General features: G+C 45.7%; 1 protein-coding gene across 1 annotated transcript in view; it reads left to right on the top strand.

The window, feature by feature from the left end:
- HLCS (holocarboxylase synthetase) overlaps positions 1-22,482 on the top strand; it is a 173,702-nt gene that overhangs the window by 146,754 nt on the left and 4,466 nt on the right. The window contains exons 4-7 of the mRNA XM_081799902.1: positions 12,107-12,174; positions 13,648-13,808; positions 19,084-19,198; positions 21,580-21,793. Of these exons, the coding sequence (XP_081656028.1) occupies positions 12,107-12,174; positions 13,648-13,808; positions 19,084-19,198; positions 21,580-21,793 (558 nt within the window). The remainder of the gene's footprint in view (positions 1-12,106; positions 12,175-13,647; positions 13,809-19,083; positions 19,199-21,579; positions 21,794-22,482) is intronic.

Here is a 22,482-nt window from a genome sequence, read left to right as displayed (position 1 = left end):
TCCTCCCACCCCCCCCTCCCCTCTAGAACCCTCAGTTTGTTTTTCAGAGTCCATCGTCTCTCATGGTTCGTCTCCCCCTCCGATTTCCCCCCCTTCATTCTTCCCCTCCTGTTATCTTCTTCTTTTTGCCTTGGTGGATTTTAAAACACGCTATAAAGCCTCTATAATTAAAACAGCATGTGAATAAATGGAAAGACTAGCAGAATGGAGTAGAAAGTCCAGAAATAGACCCAAGTGCGTAGAGAAATGTAGTATATAATAAAGGTGGCATCTCAAATTCCTAGGCCAAAGATAGACTTTTTAACAATGATCCTGGAACAATTTGATAGATATCTGGGGGGAAAAAAGATAAAATCAGACCCATCCCTTTCACCATTCATAAAAATAAACCCCAAATGGATCAGGGATTTAAATTTAAAGTGAAATCCTATAAGTATCAGAAACAAGTAGATGAGTTCCTGTAGAACTTGGGTGTAGAGAAAGGCTCTGAAGACATAAAAAACAAGAGGCAGTAAAAGCTTACATAAATATAAAAAAAAAAATCAGACATTTTTGCATGGTAAAAAAAACACCATAAACAAAATCAGAAGACAACAAACTGGGAGAAAATACTGGCAAGATGCTACAGATAAAGCCCTACCGTTCCCTGATACATAATGCACTGTTAAAAATAGACGAAAGACATGAACAGGTAATTCACACATAACTATCTATATAAACGGCTCTTAAATGTATGAAAAGTTTACAGGTAAGAGAAATGCAAATTACAACTACACTGAACGCCAGCTCACATGGCAAAAACCGAAAACATGTGACGTTATGCTTACTGGTGAGGTGGTGGGGGCCCAGGTGTGCCATCCGTGGCTGGTTCATTAGTAATGCAGGGGACTCCAGCAGCGTCTAGCAAAGCTACATACGCATTTGCCTCCTGACCCAACATCCCACTCCTAGGAATTTACCTGAAGATCCACTTCAACAACATAAAAATATATGAGAACAAAGGTATTCATTCTACTGTCTTTTGGAGACGACCTAAATGAATAAGCCAAGCTACGTCCACACAGTGGGACACTCCTCAGCTTTAGAAGAGAATGAAGGAAGAGCTCTAAGAACTCACAAAGAGTGTTTCCAGATTATAGTGAGTGAAAAAAACAAAACAAAACACAGAAGGCAAAGCAGTATCTGCAACATGATAACTTTCTGCAAGGGAAAAAAAGGAAATAATATGCACGTATCTGTTCATTTGTGTAGAAGGACACACGGGAAGAATAAACCAGAAACTAGTGACATTAGTTGAATTGTTATTTACAGAAAGGAGTTAGAGGGAGAGATCCGAGTGGACAAGGTGAGTCGGGGAGCATGACACTTCTCAGTATGCTTTTCTGTATAGTTCTGATTCTTGGAACCAAGAATAAGAAAGAAACAAGAAATTACAGTAGGAAAGAAACAAGGATTGGAGGAGGGACCCCATAATGGGACACAGAAGTACAATTAAGCCTAACCTTATTTAGATGAATAACATAACCACACTAAAGTGAAAGACACAAAGAACAAGGCCAAGGAACTTTTAAACACAATGTTTGACTATGTACCCTCAGGCTAAGGACAAAAAAGAACTGTAGATAAATATTGAAGGCTAGTTAGGAGGTTTGTTTTTCACAGTAGCATGGGTCAGCAATTCTGAAACCACTTTCTGTGTATTACAGTATTGAGCAAATAAGTAAATATACTTGAGATAATGGGAGCCAGATTTCTCATTATTGGAGAAGGAAGTTACAAATATAGAAAGGGGGAGAATAGAATGGACCGTGTGGTGTTGAATTGGAACTGGAGTTTTCAGTGGACCTCAGTGGTTTTTAAGGTGGATGGATGGATGGATGGGAGGAGGGGTCAGAGGGAGGAAGGCAGGAAGGCAGGAAGGAAGGAAACACACCCTTTTGCTATTTCCTAGTATCCAGATCTATTTTATAAATGTCATTTTTTTCGAGGTGCCTGAGTGGCTCAGTCAGTTAAGCATCTGACTCCCAATTTCGGCTCAGGTCATCTCAGGTCATGATCTCAGGGTCGTGGGATTGAGCCCAACTTGGCTTCTGCGCTCAGTGTGAAGTCTGCTTGAGATTCTCTCTCTCTTTCTCTGCCCTTCCCCGCCCCTGTCTCTCAAATAAATAAATACATAAATACATAAGTGTCATTTTTTGCTAGAAGGAACCAGAGCCCTGTGGAGAGAAGGCTGATTCCAAGGCTGGGACTGAGAAATTTGAAAGTGAGTCTGGAACCTCTTCTTATGCCGGAAAGTAAGGAACTGCTGAAAGATGACAGGGACGTGTCAGTAGGACATGGGAACCAGCCTCAAGGAGCTTCCACTTGCCAAATCTGGGGCAATTTGAGCATCAAAATAAATGATAGAAAAACATGTAGTCTATTAAATCAAATATGAATCCATAAATCCATTCTGATATAAATAGATAAGTAAGTGAGGGAGAAACAAAAGCTCTTCCTTATAGTAGCATCCCATCAAGTAAACACAGAATAAATAATGAATCAAAATCATTATTTGGCAACCATCCAATAAATCATCTATTCAAACAAGATTCATTAGATGTTAAAACTAGTAGATTACATGTTATGAGAAACATGATATTTCTCTCTCCACAAGTACTTATTAATTATAATGGAAAAACAGTAACTTTGCAGTGGAAAACTTGGCATACACCACCTTAACCAAGTGGATCAGCGTTAACTCACCAACACTGGGACCCGACAACTCCATGTGCCTCCTGATGTGATGCACCAAAAAGGATACAGCCTCGCTAAGAACTTTGTTCTTGCCCAAAATGCTGGCCTGAGTCTCATCATGAGGAGATTCCAGATCATCTAAATCAAGAGGCATTTTACAAAATAACCATAATGTCTCACACTCTTCAAAAAATGTCTAGATCATGAAAGACAAAGACTAAGAATTGAAGCCAATTAAGGGAGATGACAACTAAATGCACCAAATGATCTGGATTCAATCCTAAACCAGAAAGAAGGTTGTGCTTTACTGTCAACGGCCTTTTAAGGGCAGTGGGTGAAATTTGAAGACATTCTGTAGATGAGATCAGGAGTTGGCAAACTCTGGTCTTCGGGCCAAATCTGGCCTGCTGCCCGTCCCTGTACCACTTACGAGCTCAGATGGTTTTTACATTTTTAAATGATTGGGAACAAAATGAAAAGAATGAAATCTCTATGACATTCTGGGAAAGGCGGAACTATAGAGACAATGAAGCCATCAGGGTTTGGGAGGAGGAAAGGAGGGATGAATAGGTGGGGTGCAGGAAACTATTCTACGTGGCAGTATACATTTGTCCAAACCTGTAAAGCTGTACGGTGCAAAGAGTGAACCCTAATATTAAACCACGGCCTTTAGTCAATCATAATGTATCAGTATTGGTTTGTCAGTTATAACAAACATACTGCACTAAGACGAGGTGTTAATAATAAGGAAGCGGAGTGGGGGGTGAGGGTGTCTCTGGGAACTCTATACGTTCTGTAAACCTACAGCCGCTCAAAAAATAAAGCCTATTATGGGGCGTCTGGGTGGCTCAGTCAGTTAAGCGTCCGACTCTTGATCTCAGCTCAGGTCTCTGGTCTCAGGGTCGTGAGTTTAAGCCCTGCGTTGGGCTCCATGATGGGTATGGAGCCTACTTAAAAAAAAAAAAATTAAAAAATTAAGTCTACTAAATTTTTTAAAATACTGTATTTTTCACATGAACAGTATATGAAATTTAAATTTCTGTGCCTATAAAGTTTTGCGGAAACACAGCCACACTTACTTATTTACATGTTGTCCACAGCTGCTTTCCGTGCCCGGATTGTGGGGTTGGACAGTTGCAACAGAAACCCAGTGGCTCGCAAAGATTAAAGTGTTTACTCTCTGGCTTTTCACAGAAGAAGTTTGCTGACCCCCAGATTAGATAATAGTGTCGTATCACCGTATGAAGTTCGCGATTTTTATCACTGTAGTCTGATTACATAAAATAAGCCCTTGATTTTTAGGAAAGACACACTGACACACAGAGGGAGAAAGAGATGTCATGGCTACAACTCTCATATAGCTCAGGCGAGAAAAATTAGAGATGGACAGACAGACAGAAATCTGGGTGTGAGGGAAGGTCATGTAGGAATTCCTCCTACGATCCTTGCAGCTCTTCTGTAAGCCTGATATTATTTCAAAGAAAAAGGTTAAAAACAAAAGCAACATAGCGTGGGGCTGGGAACCAGCCAGAACTTGATCTGTGTTGCTTTTTGCTGGTTCTGTGGCCTTCCAGAAATGGTTTCACTTTTCCAAGACTGTGTCCTCTTCTGATTTGTGAAGCTCAGATGAGATAACACATGTGAAGTGCCACACGTCTCGCAAAAAAATCTGCATCAATTCCGGATGACCAAGTTGAAAGTCTACCCAGGGCCTGCAGGAAAACAGTTCCCAGATGTCTGCTCGCCATGTGGTCAAGATGCATCAGCGTCTGTCTTCTGAGCTGGCAGCCGTGTCTCCCACCAGAAGGCCCTCTGTTGGGGTAGATGGCTCGTGGTAATGGCCGTGGACACGCTCCGTGGGGGGCCCCTCCACATCCAGCAGCAGAGGATGAACTCTGATCGTCCTGAGCGGTGGGTTGAGAAGATCCTGAAATCTGGTGACTCTCAGTGGAGGGCTCAGCACATGGTCTTGAGGTCCTGTGTGTGGTAGTTCAGCGAAGGTTCACGTCCATAAAGTGAGGATCTAGGGTCAGGACTGCTGTTGGACATGGTCACAGTCATAGCTGTGGCTGCTGGGTCGGTCTCTGACTACACAAGCCTACTGGTCCATCTGCAAATTCTGTAACTGCACATCTAAGGGAGGAGGAGGTGATGCTCAGACATCCATTATTTAGGGTGCGGTGTCTGGGGTAAGAAATAGTGGCTTGTGTTCATCTTGACTGAATGATACAGACCAACATCAATAAATCCTTGGTCTACTAGACAGTGCCTCATTCCGAAAACTGAATCCATAGGACTCCCTCCCTGTGAGCAATGAAATGATTTAGGAGTAGTATAGGTGTGATCATGATGTTGGAGATAGGCAACCCAGGAGTGGTTGGTATGCTAGGAGATACGGGAATTAAACAGCATCTCCAACAGAGGGTCTGACCCATCGGCATCCTTCAATAGAGGTACAGGTGGGGCCTCTGCTACTGGGGGTTCCTGGAGGGGGGTCGTGATGGTGGTGTTCTTGGGCAGTCCAAATTCCCTTTTCACCTGCAGTTGAAGCACTCATCCTGTTGTACACCAAAAGAGAGGAAAGCAAATATGATGTAAAGTTTACTTATTTACAATATCCCAAGAGTGGACTGATAACAGGTTGTTAGAGCTTTAAATGTCAAACCCAGAAGATAATGGAAAAATATATCAATAAAACTGCTGTATTATGGGGGCGCCTGGGTGGCTCAGTCATTAAACATCTGCCTTCGGCTCAGGTCATGGTCCTAGGGTCCTAGGATCGAGCCCCACATCAGGCTCCCTGCTCGGCCGGGAGCCTGCTTCTCCCTCTCCCGCTCCCCCTGCTTGTGTTCCCTCCCTCACTGTCTTTCTCTCTGTCAAAAAAAAAAAACAAAAACTGCTGTATTATGTGCCTGTGTGCATCAGTGATCAAAATTATTTGCAAGTAATAAACCTAAAGAAAGTGCTGTCTTTAAAAAGCCAACCAACTAGGGACGCCTGGGTGGCTCAGTCGTTAAGCGTCTGCCTTCGGCTCAGGTCATGATCCTGGGGTCCTGGGATCAAGCCCCTCATCGGGCTCCCTGCTCAGGGGGGAGCCTGCGTCTTCCTCTCCCTCTGCCCCTCACCCTCATTTGTGATTTCTCTGTCTCTCTCTCAAATAAATTAAAAAAACTTATAAATAAATAAAATTCAGCCAAATAGCTAGTTCAACCGACAGTTTGTAGCTTTGCTAAGTGGGTTCAGAGACCTGAGAACTGAAAGGGAATGTTTTCCAACCCCAATTACTAGTGTCAGTCTAAATGCTTTGTAGCCCCATGTGCAGATGTTAGTGCACGTGTAGATAAGAATGGGGGAGACGGCGGGGAGACGTACAGAGGACAGGCATCATCTCTAGAATTTTAGAAGAGTCCTAAAACACACACACGTTCCACTGCTCCACCCTCTCCCTGGCCACCCTCTTTATCCCCAAGAGGGGGTCACGGGAGGTCTTCTGACAGCAAGAAGTTCTAGGATCCGCACAACAAAGAGAAAGCACTGTATTTAAGCACCCACCTGGTTCAACCCCCCGCATGTATTCTGTTTCCTTCTTATGGACACCCGAACAAGTGTTCCGTTTCCTGGGTGACTGGAGAGATTAAGGGAGATGGAGCCCCTTCCTCGATGTTAATTCTGCCAACACTGGGATTTGAATTTGAATCTTGATCTGATTCCCTGTCTGACTTTCTGCTCTGCTGGGGTGTTTCCAAAGTTCCTGGGGAACCTTTCCTTTCCTGCCAGAAACAATAGCCCCCCACCACCACCACCCCTGGGGTCCCTGGGTGGCACCGTACATCCTTGGGACTGTCGACCACAGCTTTGTGCCCACACGCCTAGCTGCCTGTTCAGAAGTCTCCGGTGCATCCCTGTGCATCACAGAGCCCTCCACGCTCCTTGCTTCATTTCATGTGGTGGTGTTACAAAAACCGCTCTGCGTTTTTGCTAAAAACAGTGCTGTGCACTCTTGCATTGAAGGCAGCTTAAAAAAAAAAAAATCGATTGCGCTGATAGAATCGGACTTTTTAAGAACTAAAATATCTTGGTATTTTAGCTTAACTTTAAGAAAAGTACTGCCTGAATATGATGGTTGGTGTTTGCAATGTAATATATATTTTTTTAAAGTTTCTGAAATGAAGTCCAGCACTGTTTCCTTTGAACTACATAGATGTCAATGGGCTTATGCATAGCGGGAATTTATCTTCCAGTGAAGTCTTTAAAAATCAGAAATAGGGACTTACAAACGTGTGACTTCCTGGATCCTCCTCCTTCTGCCTCTTCCCTACTCCCTTGATTGGGTTCTTTTTCACATATAGAAAGCATGGAGGGTAGGGGGGTGCTGTCTGAGAATGTGTCTTTCTGAACGCTAGGAATAAAGGAGATGTCAGAGCTGAAACTATCGGGGGGTCAGACATCAAAGAAAAGGTGTAGCTTGTGCATTAAGAACACAAGTTGATGAAGGATGCCGGCAGCCACATGCCGTCTCCCCAGTCTCTGCAGGGACAGTAAGCAGACTCAGCCTGTCACCATTGCACAGGGCGCGTGCTCCCCAGGGAAGGAGAGCAAGGGACAGGCATGGCCGAACGTGCACAGTGTGCATTATGGGAGACCCGTCCAGCGAGCCTGGCAAAAAAGCTCAGCCAGTTGGCTGCTCTTGTATCTCAGACCTACCATCTCCCCGAAGAGATGAGATCGTTCACCCAGTGAGCTGGCGGATGCATGCTTAACCTACTTAAAGCAAAGCTGAGTTTAAATACATCTTTTTAAAAATAGCATTTTTCCTGGCTCTAAAATGAATGCACCCCAAGTGTAGAAATACTGGAAAAGTCAGAAAAGTGTAAAGAAGAAAATTAAAGCCGCTTGGAATCTTGCCCCCCAGAGACTAGGGGGGACAACGTAAAGAAGTAATTTAGATCACGAGGTGTTGCTTACGTCCCCACCTTCTGGGGATTAACCGCCACTATTGACGTGTGTCCTGTATTCTTCTAGAAATGCACGCAGGAAGAAATAGCTTACATAAACGGGACCAAACGTGCGGTTTTCAAGCGTTCCCTCTTTATCATCAGTGTGACAAGAATGTCCAGAACTGTACCTCCATAGCATCATTTTAAGAGCTCCACAGTAAGGAATTTCTCCAATCATCAGAAACCTATTTAGTAAAATATATCTGTGCATTTGTTTAAAAGGGGAGAAAGTCTAGAAGAATATACACTTTTAATGAGAAGAGGGACTTGTTTTCTGCTTTGTACTCTTCTGAATTTTTTTCAAATAATCACACTCCTCAAAATAACCAGAGCTAATATTGTGCTGTATTGTTGTTGGTTTTTTTTAAGATTTTATTTATTTGAGAGAGAGAGAAAGCACAAGCAAGGGGAGAGGGAGAAGCAGGCTCCCCGCTGAGCAGGGAGCCTGACATGGGGCTCGATCCCAAGACCCCGGGATCGTGAGATCATGACCTGAGCCGAAGGCAGACGCTTAACCGACTGAGCTACCCAGGCACCCCTTGTGCTGTATTTCTTAACACTTTTAAAAAGAATATTTTAAAACATCATTAGAATCATGGTGTGTGTAGGGTTTTGCCTCCTGATTAAATCATCCGATGGAGTCCAGTGGACTTTTTTGGCTTTATCACAGATTGCTACATGATAGTTGTTCATGGGAGAATGCTATGATTTTTGTGTATTGTTCCTGATTTTTCACATTGTAAGGCTGTGATGAACAGTTGTGCCCCTGAATTATTTTGTTTCCCCGTCTGAATACTCCTCAGGATGCATTCCTGGAAGGATGGTCACTGGGTCAGAGGTGTAAAATTTTTAAGGCTCTGGTTGCATATGAACAGACTGGTTTTAAGAATGTCTACTCCTTAATACTATCAAATAAGCTTTTGTTCATAATAAAATGGGTGCTGTAGATAGCTCTTATTGTCCTATTTAATTTTTTTTTTTTTAAGATTTTATTTATTTATTCATGAGAGACAGAGAGAGAGAGAGGCAGAGGGAGAAGCAGGCTCCCAAGGAGCAGGGAGCCCGATGCAGGACTCGATCCCAGGACCCTGGGACCATGACCTGAGCCGAAGGCAGACGCTTAACCATCTGAGCCACCCAGGCGCCCTGTCCTATTTAATTTTAAAGCAGAGCTTTTAGTTCTTTTCTTGAAATATTTTTGAAGAATTAATTACTAATGTTATATCTAAACATAAAAACCATGCCTATTTTTGGTCAGCATTTTTTCAGAATAATTTTTAAGGGTAACCAATCATCTTTAAGAAATTTTAAAACAAAGAAAAAATCATCCTAATAAGGCCTAATAAATAATAAATAAAGCCTAAGTAAATCTCCCTCCCTTTTCTATGAATTTCACATCGTTGGAATAAAAGTATATGTAGTTTTTTTTACAGCTTTTTTTATTTAGCAGAGTGTTGCAAGCATTTCTTCCCACATACTCTTCATAACGTTTTTTTAAAAAGACTTATTTATTTGACAGAGAGACACAGCGAGAGAGGGAACACAAGCAGGGGGAGGGGGAGAGGGAGAAGCAGGCTTCCCTCCACGCAGGGTGCCCAATGAGGGACTGGATCCCAGGACCCTGGGATCATGACCTGAGCCGAAGGCAGACGCTTAACGACTGAGCCACCCAGGCGCCCTGATAACTATCATTTTTAATGACCGTGAATTATTCCATTGACTTCACCTACCACAGTGTACTCAACATTCCCCTGTTGGACACTTAGGTGATTCCACATTTTTACTTTTATAGCACTGTGGTGAATGTGGACCATTTCCTTGGGTTTGAATCCCCCCCAGTGGATCGACTGGGTCTGAATTTAAATTGTTGTTCGTTCAGAATTTTCACACAGCTTCATACTGGCCTGTCTCCTAGCTTAGTCTTAATTCTTAAAGCTTTACTCCAACCACCTGGTGAAATTCAGGACGTTCCCGTTGGCAGGGCACCCACGAGGTGCTATGATGTCCTCGGGAACCAAAGTGGTCACATTGGCAAAGTGACCCTTTGGGGTCTGGATGTTTCAGACGCAGGAGCAGAGTAGAAAGACGGAGCACTTTCCCCGCACGCCCCGTTGGTAAACTCGAGGGAGCGCGCTGAGCTGCCGGGCACAGAAACTTCTCATTCCACAGCCTTCGCAAACGAGGAAAGAAAATCCACAGCAGCAGGGACCCGATCGTTAGGTAACCCCCTCCTATTTCTTCTTTTTTTCCCCGTTTCCTTTTGTGAGAACATCATCAGCCCAGGATGGAAAGGCATTTATGGTGTCTCCTTTGCTAAAGCAAACTCTGGCGACTTCATTTTCAGAAATGCAAAATTCGTGAAGTTCATAAATGCCTCTTTGTTGACCATGAGCCGTGTGGTTTGGCCCCCAGAGTTATCTCAGATAGCACAAATAAATCTGACGGCCTCTAGTTGTCTCAAACTGAGCATTACCTCCCTCCCCCGTTGTCCCCTCCTGCAGAAATTTCCTCTTGGCCTTCAGCTGCACAAACTCCGTCTTCTCATCAATATGCCCTGTTAACTGCTGCCAAACCTCCAGCAGTTGAGTGCATATGTTCCCTTAATCATTTCTCTTTGTTCTAGAAGTCTGTGTTGGTTTCTAAACCTCCCCCACCCCCTCTCCTAATTCCACCATCACCATCACTGGCTTATAGACACGACTGTCTACTGTCTACGTGTTTATTTAAAGAACATCCTAGATGGCCTGCCGTTGAGAAGGGCTTTTGCAGTCTGCTCACAGCGTGCTAAATCATCCCCCACCCTCTCCCCTAGAAAAGTGTGTTAGCTGCCACTCACAGCCTTCGGAGCCCAGGTGAGGGGCTGCCAGAACTTTCTGGAAAGCATGAGGCTCCAAGAAGACAGTGTTACCTGTCAGCACAGACAAAGATTCCTTCTCTGTTTTCCGCTGGTCCAACCCAAGAAAAGGACGCTTTATTCTTGGAGCCCACCAGTGTATAGGAACAGTCGGTCTCAATGGGTTATTCATGGTGTCCAAGAGAAATACTTCTGGAGCTATGATTCTTGTCCGATGAAAAGTGGGCTAGGCGGCCTGCTCGCTGGGAATGCCCTGTGCCTGTGGGACCCGCCGGCCCCCTCCTGACGTGGCCAGGCTCCTCTTAGCAAGCGAAGGGGTCTTCTGGGCTCCTTGTGACCACGGTCTGCACGTACCAGTGCCCAACTCTGTCGGCCAGTGTGCACAGGGAGGCACTGTGTTGTTGCTCTCTGCTTTTAAGTGTGTTTCTCCTCTTACCCTGTGTAGACCCCTCACCCCCTGCCCTGAGATCACCTGAAGAACCACCAGAGCGAGGGTTCAGGGCCCTTTCTCCTCGGCTCGGGGGGGTGCTATGGAACCCTGGAAACTGTAATTGGAAAGGTCCTACAAATACCATCTCTCCATCCTCCCTCCCCTGCCTCTTCCCTCCCCCAAAAGTATTTCAGAGAGTCCCCAGCAGCTGCATGGACAGTGGACCAACCCGATTTTGTCTCTGTTTAATAAATCCTACCATGAACCATGCCCACTCTGTACCTGGTCAGCAACTTCTGGGAATGCAGAGGAAAGCCTTCCTAACACGGAGTTAAAATATGTAGAAAGTAGCTGGGAGGAAATTCTCGGTGTGAGGGATTGTTTTCCACCCCCTTTCCTCTTCTGAAGGACAAAAAAAAAGGTTAATGTTGACTCATTTGGTGGAGATATAAGGCATTTTTCTGCCTATCCCCAAAGGGAAGTTTGCATTCTTTTAAATGAAACCATTTTAAAAGCAGAACTCAATCCTAAAATGATCCACGGTTCTCCGGACTTCTCAGAAGGTGTAGATTTATTTACTATAGTTAAAACATAATTAGTTCTCAGGGGATAGTGTATCTTTTAAACGGCTTTATTGCCACCATATTGGCTTTCTGAATAATCAGAAACTTCTGTTATGATTATGGTCTAGTGTTCGGACAGAAACGCACCGTAAGTAGAAACAAATGTCAGAAACTGCTAGTTGTCACTCGGAGTAAGGGACACCACATCAGAGGGGGAAGAAAGAATGTCCTGATAGGATATTCCAAAGAAATGGAATCAAACAACATCTTAAATGAACTAACAGCTCAGGCGGGCACCCCAACCCCAATCTTTTTTGATTCAATGGTGTTTTCTTTGTCTCTTCTCCTTCGTTATCACCACAGAGGCTGGGAATGGGGTCAGTATCCCTTGAAACCCGGGAAATGGCCCTTTTTCTTCCCCACACACCCCCGCAGATGAGTGCGAACAGGTCCTCCTTTCGTCTGAGCCGCAGGCTCTGCTCTCGTGTCCCTGTTCTGGCTGACCAGTCTTTCCCACCGTTTGCAGGTTGATGTTTGAGATCCCGCAGGAAATGGGGTTAATAGCCATCGCAGTCCGCCAAACGCAGGGCAAAGGTCAGTCATCTTTTGTTATCGTTTCTGTTGTTCTGTTCTCTAAAATCTGTGACTCTTGTGGCCCGGTTGCCCATTGATTGTGTGTGCTGATCACGGAGAAGACTCCCATTAGGAGTGCTTGTTTTCACACCCCCTAAAATGGAGGAAGAGGGAGGGAAATTGATCAGAAGACTGAGTCTTGGTAGAATTAAAGCTTTCTCTCGAGCGGAGATGGTTATTAATCACTGGACATTCGCTGGGGATGGTTTTAACATTCCGTCACCTACATCTTGTAAATTCTTTCTGACACATTCTAGGCATTGCAGTGTGTGAATCGTTACTGTGTTACAGAGACATTTATTTGCCCGAAGGTTCTCGGGGACGTGCCTTCTGGGTCCCTGTTGAGTGTCCCATGGAGAGCCCTTTCGTCTGCTAGCCTCCACCACAGCCGCATCGGAAATTCCATGACCAGTGGTCAGTGCCCCTTCACAGAGTGACCACAGAGAAGCCAAGGGCTGATCCGAGCTTCCGCCACCTGCTGACCCCCAGACCCTCAGAAACGAGAGCCCGCATCCTCCCAGAATCCACTTGGGGTCCAACCGCAAGCAGACTCTGTGCTCAGTGGTCCCGCCGGAGGCACTCGGCCCCCGCCGGTGGCAGGCCAACCCAAACGTGCTTTTCACTCTCAGAGGCTCTTATGCCTTTCTCAGAAGGAGCAACGAAATAAGAAATCCACTGTTTTCCACTTCTTTCCTTTGAACACGTCTTTTGAACATAACTCAAAGAGAAAATTCATTTTACCCAAAGCTGGGGGTGGGGGGGCTCAATTCGGTGGTTAAAAAAAAAAAAAGAACATAGAAGAACTTGGATTATACCTCTCATTTTGAGCATTTTATTTTCTTGACTTCTATTTTAGGAAAAATAACCCCGAGGGTTAATATCAGGGATTACTTTTTAAAGTCTGCTTCCTTTTCCCCCCACCCCGTATAACAGTGAGATATAGTTCACAGACCATACAGTACCCCCAATTAAAGTATACAATTCTGGGGTTTTTAATATATTCACAGGGTTGTGGGACCATCACCACAATACGGGTCACTTCTACACTGTCGTGTCCAGGACCTCTCCTGGACCAGGACAGACCCGGCCCGGTTTCCCCACTGTCTCTGTTTTTGCCGGCATTACCAGATGGTGACAATTAAGCTGACAGTCATGTTCAGACCCTGTAGGTCTTTGAATCATCAAAGCATCAATGATCTGCTCACTGAGGCAGAACATTCAGCTACTTATCAGAAACTTGTTCAGCAACACAGTGCCAGACTTTAAAATGCTTCTCTGTTCTTGAGTTAACCCCAGAACCTCCAAGCATCTTCATCAGTGCAGGTTGATTGCACGTGGGGCTCTGAGTCCTGGGCCCATTTTTGGGTGCTGCATGCATCTGACTGTTCACGTGGCAGGGTGGCCACTTTCCTGATGGGGCCCTCTGTGTTCCAGGGCGGGGAGTGAACGCTTGGCTGAGCCCCATGGGATGCGCTGCGTCCACCCTGCTCATCTCCATCCCACTGAGATCCCAGCTGGGACAGAGGATCCCATTCGTCCAGCATTTGATGTCCCTGGCCGTGGTGGAGGCGGTGAGGTCCATCGCTGGGTACCAGGTATGTGCGATTTGCCCATCCGACAAACCCCACCCTGGGTGCGGATCTCAGTTGAGGTTGGTGTGTGGATGCATCTGAATGACCGCTGCGTGTAGAGTTTCAGGCTGCTCTTTGCAAAGTGGGCAGCAGAGTGCTCCTGGAGTTTTAAAAGCACTGTCAGCTCATAGCGTGGCTCCGGGGTCGCCGGGATGGGTTTATTTCCCAGAATTGCCTTTCTGTGCTGTTGCCAGATTACTCCAGCCTCTCCTTTCCCCCCCACCTTTAATTGAAGCACACTGGACTGACATACCACACTGTTGCGTTTTCTGGTGAAAAGGCTTATTGTATGGACCTAAACAACCTTCTCATTCCCTATCTTCACTTAGCACGGTCCCTGCTTAGCAGAACGAGCCTTGTCTGTGGCTGCCCAGGTTCAGCGTGCAGGCTCGTTTGGGGTGTCTGCTTCCCACTGTGGGGACAGAGGTGGCTGCTTCATCATTACCATCGGATGCTTCCGTGTCAGTTAGTAGGGAGACAAGAGGGTGATTAATGCAGTTTTCCTGGACGAATTCCATGGGTTCCTCCCCGGCCTCCCTCCTACCTACATTTCTTCTGTCAGGCCGAACACAATTATAGTATTAATTCATGAAGTGAGAGGCTAAGATCATGACTTTCAAAGGGGCCTGTCCTCGTGTTTAACAGGGAAGCAGTCCTCCCCTCCAATGTGGTCGTGTCCTCGTGGTCACCGTGTGTAGGACTGGGGTATGTGTTTCCCACATCACATCAAGTCCCTGGCACGCACACTGAAAGGTGACGTTTATGACCAGCGTTCAGCATCCTTGCGCTCTGTATCCCAAGGGCCTGGGCTCATCCGACTGTCACACATCTTCGCAGGTCAGCTTGCAGCCCCTGAACTAGACATTTTGCCTCATGGAGGGCAGTTGAGAAGATAAAGTTCTGTCGTGGGGGGAAATATTTTTAGCCCTAGTGGCAGGTTTGTTAGTCTTAGGAAAATAATTTAAAATTTACATCAGGATGGCTGGGTGGCTCAGCCAGTTAAGTGTCTGCCTTTTAAAAAAATTAAAATTTACATCAAATGCCCTCCTTAGTGCCCATCACCCAATTACCCCATCCCCCTGCCAACCCCCCCTCCAGCTACCCTCAAGCACTGGGTGTTATATGCAACCGATGAATCACTAAATTCTACTCCTGAAACTAAGAATCTACTATATGTTAACTAAATTGAATTTAAATTTTTAAAAAAAGAACAATGCTAAGAAAAACATGCAAAAAATAGTATGAGTCAATTTCATGCAAACTATTATAAAACATTATTACCTTCTAAAAAAAGGAAGAACAATATTAAGAAAAACATGCAAAAAATAGTATTAATCATTTCATGCAAACTCTTATAAAGCATTATTATCTTCTTTAAAAAAAATAAAATGATGGGACAGGGTGGGTTGGGGTAACTGGGTGATAGACATTAAGGAGGGCACACAATGTGGTGAGCACAGTGTGTTATATAAGACTGATGAATCACTGAACTCGACCTCTGAAAATAATAATACACTGTACGTTAATTAATTGAATTTAAATTTAAAAAAGGAAATTAAAAAATGGTAGGAAACAAGTAAAAAATAAAATAAATAAAATTTAAAATTTAAATTAATCTGTTTAGCTTTTTCTTGGCTTTGATTGTGACCTTGTAGCCTCGCTTGTTAACTGAGCGAGCATTCTCTGAGTGCCTGCTAGCCAGGAGGCCGTGCCAGGCACTGCGGGCAGCAGGATGTGAGGTGGGAAGCTCGCCCTGGAGCTGGGGCCGGGGGGTGGGGGGGGGCCCCGCACCTGATGGGCGTGTGTCCCTCCTTATCCTTAAGGAGCTCCCACCCAAGTTCCTGTCCTGTTTCTGCAATCGTGCAGCTCAGTCACACCTGTGTGATGTGACTTTGGCTTGGGGTTGGGCTTATTCTTGTTTTATTTTTAGTTTTACTGAGATAGAATTGACGGACCCCACTGTGTAAGTTTGAGGTGTGCAGCATGAGGACTTGGCATACATATATTGTGAACTGATTACCACAGTAAGTTAACCTCCTTCACCTCCTAGAGTCACCAGAAAACATTTTTCCCCTTGTGATGAGAACCTTTAAGATTTACTTTCTTAGGGGCGCCTGGGTGGCTCAGTTGGTTGGGCGACTGCTTTCAGCTCAGGGTCATGATCCTGGAGTCCCAGGATCAAGTTCCGCATTGGGCTCCCTGCTCAGCGGGGAGTCTGCTTCTCCCTCTGACCCAACCCCCTCTCATGTGCTCTCTCTCTCTCTCTCAAACAAATAAATAAATACAATCTTTAAAAAAAAAAAAAAGATACAGAGACAACGCCATAAAAAAATTAAAAAAAAAAAAGGTTTACTTTCTTAGTGTTTTTTAAAATTTTTTATTTAAATTCAACTTAATGAACATATTGTGTATTATTAGCTTCAGACGTAGAATTTAGTGATTCATCAGTTGCCTACAACACCCAGTGCTCATTCCATCACGTGCCCTTCTTAATGCCCATCCCCCAGTTGCCCCCTTCCCCTTAGTGTTTCTTTTGAACAGAGCCATTTGACCTACACAGCACAGCTCCAGGATGGTTGGAATAGGCCCCAGTTGCATAGAGTTTGCCTTTCTCGCATCCTTGGCCAGATGTCCCTGTCAGCACACAGATCGTGCCCATCTCCCTGGACCAGAGGCGGTGTCCCAGGAATGCCCGCTATTCCTTCCAGAACCCTCGTTGCATTGCCTGCTGCTGTCCATCCCACTGTTCCTTCTGTCTCAGAGGTCCCTGCTGGGCGCCTGGAGCCCTCCACCCCCACATTCCTGCTTCTGCTCTCCTCCCCGCACCTGTAAGTTCTGTTTGCCCTGGGAGGCCCAGCTCCAGTGCCGTTCCCAGAAACTTGTAGCTACAAACTCCCTCCTCTAACCTTTTGGCATTTTGAAGTTCTGAGCCGCTTTCATGGTTTCTCCCATGGGTCGCTTGGAAGCAGGGTTATTTGTCCTCCTGTACTATCTCCTATAAAGCAACCAGCTCCTTGAATGCACGGTTAGTTTTATGTTGGTCCCAAAGGGCCTAACCTGGTGCTTTATACCTGGGAGGCCTGCCGCCGCAGCTGTTTGAATAAATCATTGAGATGGTGAAAAAGAAGCATGCAGCCTTTCTCTTCGTCTTGAAATAGAGGTCATTGTTTACCTGCACGAGAACACACGATTTCCTAACTGCAGCATTAACTAACTAGGTCTGAAAATGTGAAGTAAAACAAGAGCCCAGGGGCAAGGCCGGTGCAGAGGAAAGCGGCCACCCACATGCTGGGGGAGTAGTTTCCAGGCTTGGGCAGGGACTGTGCTGGGCACAAGGGGACCTGGGAGGGCAAGAGAGGACAAACAAGGGGACCTGGGAGAGTGACCAGAAATGTCTCCCGTATTGCCCAGTGTCCCCTGGGACAAGGTGGCAGAATGCCTCCTTGCTCCGGCCCCCATTGAGATCCCTGTTCTACAACAGAAAAAAATACGAAGCTCCCTCTCAGTTAGCGGTCAGGGCGCACACCCGCATCTTATTTATGCTTTTGTTCTTTGGTGCTTCTGCGTTTCTTCCCCTCACCATCGAGCGCTACATGCTAGGGCAGACGAGCTTCTGAAGAACAGAAACGCATTCTAACTGGCCACCATACAAAGAAGGCTTTGTCGGAGGGAAAGGAAGGGAATTCTTGGAAGCAGCAGGCTACATAGCATAGTGTTAAGCACCCAGGGGCCTTATGTCAGAAAGCCCCGGGTTCGAATCCCAGCTCTGCCGCTTCCGAGTATAACCTCAAGCAAGCCAGGCCATCTCTCTCTGCTTCAGTTTCTTCCTTGTTAAATAGAGGTGAATCTAGTACCCCCACGTGGGTTTGGTGTAAGTAACACACAGACCAGTGCTGAGATGGGGCTCGGAGCCGGGCGGGCCCTCAGCAACGGAAGAGCCAGGCCTGTGGGATCAGAGGCCATCTGCTCCGCTGCAGTCTTTTGGTTTATTCTGCCGAGTGTCTTTCTTCCAGATTCTCTTCCTCTACCCACACATGGCACCACCTGGCTGCCAGCCCCAGGCCCCGGAGGCTGGGCAGTTCCAGCACCCACTGAGTCTCACCCAGTCTGTGTGTCCCCGCTTAAGAATCACAGCAAGAGTTGGGGGTCTGGGAGGACCAGCTCAAGGCAGTGTCCGCCCTTGGACCATTCCACTGTGACCGTGACCAGGGGCCCCAGGCCGGGCTGCCCACGGTTTGCTTCTGGATGGAGAGGCAGTGAGCCGCTGAACAAATCTGTTTCTATTACCAGTTGACTGTTAGCAATTCTTTGAGGCCTTCGGTGATAATCCAGTGAACCGGGTTCCTTCTCTGTATCTCTCTAGGATTCTACTTGAGACATTTCTACCCACCTTTTGTGACAGTGGTAAATTTGGGGCATCTTTCTCTCTTGAGCATGAGCTCCTTAAGGAAAAAGAACCCTGAGCGTATTTTGGTCTCCCTGCCTCCCCCCAAACCCGCACACGGTAGGTACTCAGTGGGGGTGGCCATTGACACAGGGACCCCTTGGAGATGTTGAAGGTTTGGTTCCAGATCACCACAATAAAGTGAGTCAAAGGAGTTTTTGGTTTCCTGGTGCATATAAAAGTCATGTTTACACTACACTGTGGTCTATTAAGTGTGCAATAGCATTGTGTCTAAAAAAAACAATGTACATACCTTGATTAAAAGATACTTTATTGCCCAAAAATGCTAACCATCATTGGAGCCTTCAGCGAGTCATAATCACTGATCACAGATCACCATAACAAAGACTGGAAAAGTTTGAAATGTGACAATTAACAAAACGTGACACAGAGGCCCAAAGGGAGCAAATACCATTGGACAAATGGCACCGATAGACTTGCTCAACTCAGGGTTGCCACCGACCTTCAATTTGTAAGAAACACAGTGCCCATGAAGCACAATAAAGCAAAGCACAAGAAAACGTCTATGCCCGGCCTGGGATAATGAAGGGGTGTGGAGAGAATCCAGGATTTACACCAGATACGTTCTGTAGGTCTCTCTCCTGGCCCCAAGGTGGTCCTTGACCACTGGATTGTCCCAAAGAAGGGATTAACCCTCAGAACAAGAAGCGAGGATGAGATCCCACGTTCCATTAGATTCGAGAGTATCTGGCTCATCTTCCTTTTAGCTGAATGACCTCTCCCGGCCCCTTTGTGTCCCGTGATTGCTTGATTAATGTGCAGATTTTCCTTTAGGATATCAACCTACGAGTGAAGTGGCCCAATGATATTTATTACAGTGACCTCATGAAGCTTGGTGGAGTTCTGGTTAACTCGACGCTTTTGGGAGAAACATTTTATATACTCATTGGTGAGTTGTGAAAGCCTTTCCTCCACATTTTTAGATGAATAAAAACGAAAATAAAAATGGTTTTTACATGGCTACCTTGAGGAGAGTGGATTATCATATGGGATTACTTTTTCTCTGAGCCTTGAGTTACAGAGCACAATATGTATGCAAAGCAGGCCGGGCTGGTTGAAAGCCCCTTGCAGAGGTTTAGCGTTCCTGTCTCTGGCCATGGAAACCACCGAATCGGTACCACAACAAACAGGTTTTTTATTGCACCTCTCCACACACTGGCTTCTTGTTGAATCAGAAATGGTGAAAATAAACATTTAATATGCCATTTTGTAATAAGGAAAGAAAGCCAATTGCAAGGATGGGGTTCCTGGTGCTCCTGCATTCTTAATTGGACCTTCCCAGGCCGTGAAAAAGTTATGTGAGGTTTTTTTGTTTTTTGACCTTCAGAAGAAGCTCCAGGCTGGTCAAGGTGGGGTGCAGAGTCCCATTTCCCCTCAGCACATCCGTATCAGGCAAGGAGACGGATTCAGAAACCATTTCAGAAGGTCTCAGGCTCCTGCTCATCTGAGCACCCGCTTCTCCCTAAGGCTCAGGAGAACTGAAGGTTCAGAAATGAGTAATGGGCAGAAAATGTGTGATGATGTGTCTGTGGGAAGGACCAGCCCAAAAGTGCAAAGCTTAAGTTTCCAGCTCTGCCACCAATGGGCAGTATTATTCTGAGTGAACTGCTTCGTAGCCTCCAAGCTCTCCTCATTTTTAAATGTGTTCACTAGGCTAGATGCACATATCCCGAAGTAGGGCCCAGAGATGTCAAGGAGGTCCAGGGATGGCTTCTGTCAGTATGGGGGAAGGAAACGTGGTCTTGTAGGTAGAATTCATGGCTTTTATTAAGTTCTTAAGGCCATAGGAGGTGATGGGGGGAGAGGGGGTGTCTTTGGGGAAAGAGTCAGGGTCCCCAACAGGGGTGCTCTCTGGTCCTTGGAAAGACATGGCCTGAGTTGGCAGTAGTCAGTGCTGCTGTTTCCCCAGGACTTTGAATTTTCTGAATATATGGGAGATTGGTCAGCACCATATGCACTTAATTGAATGCCTTACGCTCCATGCTGTGTGCATTGTTGAATGAACAAATGGACAACTGCTGATTCGTCCCTGTTGCTGTAGTTACTTGGTTTCTTTTTCCAGATGTAATTTACATTGCTTAGTATTTTAATAGCCAGTATATTAAAAAAAAAAAAAATCTGAGGCCTATCAATCCTTCCCTTCACACTGAGAATGGCTTGGAACATTGACCAAAGAATACTGTTCTTGTAAATGTCATCATTCTATTGGAGGCGAGTACTTGGAGAAGTTTTTTCCTCGGAGGCACTGAAAACAAGAGCATCTCACTGCTTAGTTCTTGCAGTATTTCATTTCTTATTGAAGACCTCTTTGAGGTTGATTCAGGGCCCTGTTGAAAACTGAGGTTTGGCTTCTCGAAGGCTCTAGCTCTCTGGGAGAGGGTTGGTGGTATTAAGTAACGGCAGAGACAAGCCTGTTCAGACCCCACTGCTGGTACCTCCCGTTCCTGAAGCCCTGGGTTAGGAGCCTATAAAAGAGCCACTGAACACAGGTTGGCCCCTTGCCAGCAGCGTAACCCTAGCACCAAAGACTTCCAAGGATAACGTATTAAAAAGATGTGTTCTAGGGTTATGCCATGACCAAGGTTTGAAATCTCTGAATCCAGAGTTTACTCCTTAAGACCTGAGTGAAATTCTGTATTTTCAGGCATGTGTTTTTGTTATTCAAGTCGGAAAAGAAACAAGAGATTGTACTTTATATTGGGCTCAGTGCAGAGCTAGAGTTCTTGGCGAGACCACATGAAGTATTGTTTCAGAGGCCACTTGCAAGGAGCTTTGCCCCATTCAGAGCTTCTGTTTCATTAAATCGAATCTGGCTGGTTTTTTCCCCCCAACCCATCCGCAGCAAGGTTGGGGTGGACAAGGATAATCCTCGAACAAGGATGATAAAGGAATGATGAAAAGGAAGATGGTCCCAAAGACATAAGTCATTCATTTTTTTTTTATTTAAGATTTATTTATTTATTTGAGAGACAGAACGCTCGGGGCATAGGGAGAAGGAGAAAGAATGTTAAGCAGACACTGAGGGGCTCAATCTCACGACCCCGAGATCACGACCTGAGCTGAAACCAAGAGTCGGACGCTCAACCGACTGCACCACCCAGGCGCCCTGATAAGTCATTCTTTAAGTGGCCAGACATGATAAATTTGAAATGAGGGAAAGGAAGCAGGGAGTCGGGGATAAAGGCTGTAACTCCTTCCAGGTGCTTGGGAGGAGCGTGCCATGCCATCAATAGGTTGAGCCGCTCATGTTTTTCAACTGTTTTTGTGCAGGCTGCGGATTTAACGTGAGTAACAGTAACCCTACCATCTGCATCAATGATCTCATCACAGAATACAATAAACAGCACAGGGCAGAGCTGAAGCCCTTAAGAACCGACAGTCTCATTGCCAGAACTGTGACCATGCTGGAGAAACTGATCGACACATTTCAGGACAAAGGGCCCAATGGCGTTCTTCCCCTTTATTATAAGTACTGGGTACACAGGTCAGTGCTGGCCTGTCTTCATTCTTTTAACGTGTCTTTAAGTGAGTAGTTCAGTATCTTAAAACAAGAAACTAAGCACAGGTCTAGGTGACTTTTTTTTTTTTTTTAAGATTTATGTATTTTAGAGAGAGTGTGCAAGCAGGGGAAGGCACAGAGGGAGAGAGAGTCTCAAGCAGACTCCACACCGAGCACGGAGCTCAGCGTGGGGCTCGATCCCACGACCCCAACGTCAGGACCTGAGCTGACACCAAGAGTCGGATGTTTAACCGACTGTACCACTCAGGTGCCCCTAGATAATTATTTTTTACCTTTCTGATGGAGAAAACTGGTGTCCACCACGTTGAGCGAGTTACCATCAGCAATCCCAGGATGAACCAGCATCCCGTGCCTGCTGGTGGGATGCTGTGGGAAAGGACACAACCTCACCCGAGAGTTTTCCACGTGTCTGGTTTAAATGGAGCCTAACTCGAGGAAACAGACACATGTTAAATTGTAGAACATTCTAGATAACAACAGTTTTCAAAGTGAGATCCCCAGGGGGCGCGGGAGCACCCTCACCTGGGAACATGTTAGAAATGCACATTCTCAGGTTCCACCCTGGGCCTCCTAAATCAGAAACTCAGGCTGGCTGATCATTCGTGTTTTAACACGTGCTCTAGGGGCTCCTCGTGCACCCAGAGCTTGAGAAG

The sequence above is a fragment of the Leptonychotes weddellii genome, chromosome 1, assembly GCF_054177405.1.
Source record: "Leptonychotes weddellii isolate Sample4059 chromosome 1, ASM5417740v2, whole genome shotgun sequence".
NCBI classification, from domain to species: Eukaryota; Metazoa; Chordata; class Mammalia; order Carnivora; family Phocidae; genus Leptonychotes; species Leptonychotes weddellii.
This window is presented reverse-complemented; position numbering and strand designations above follow the sequence as displayed.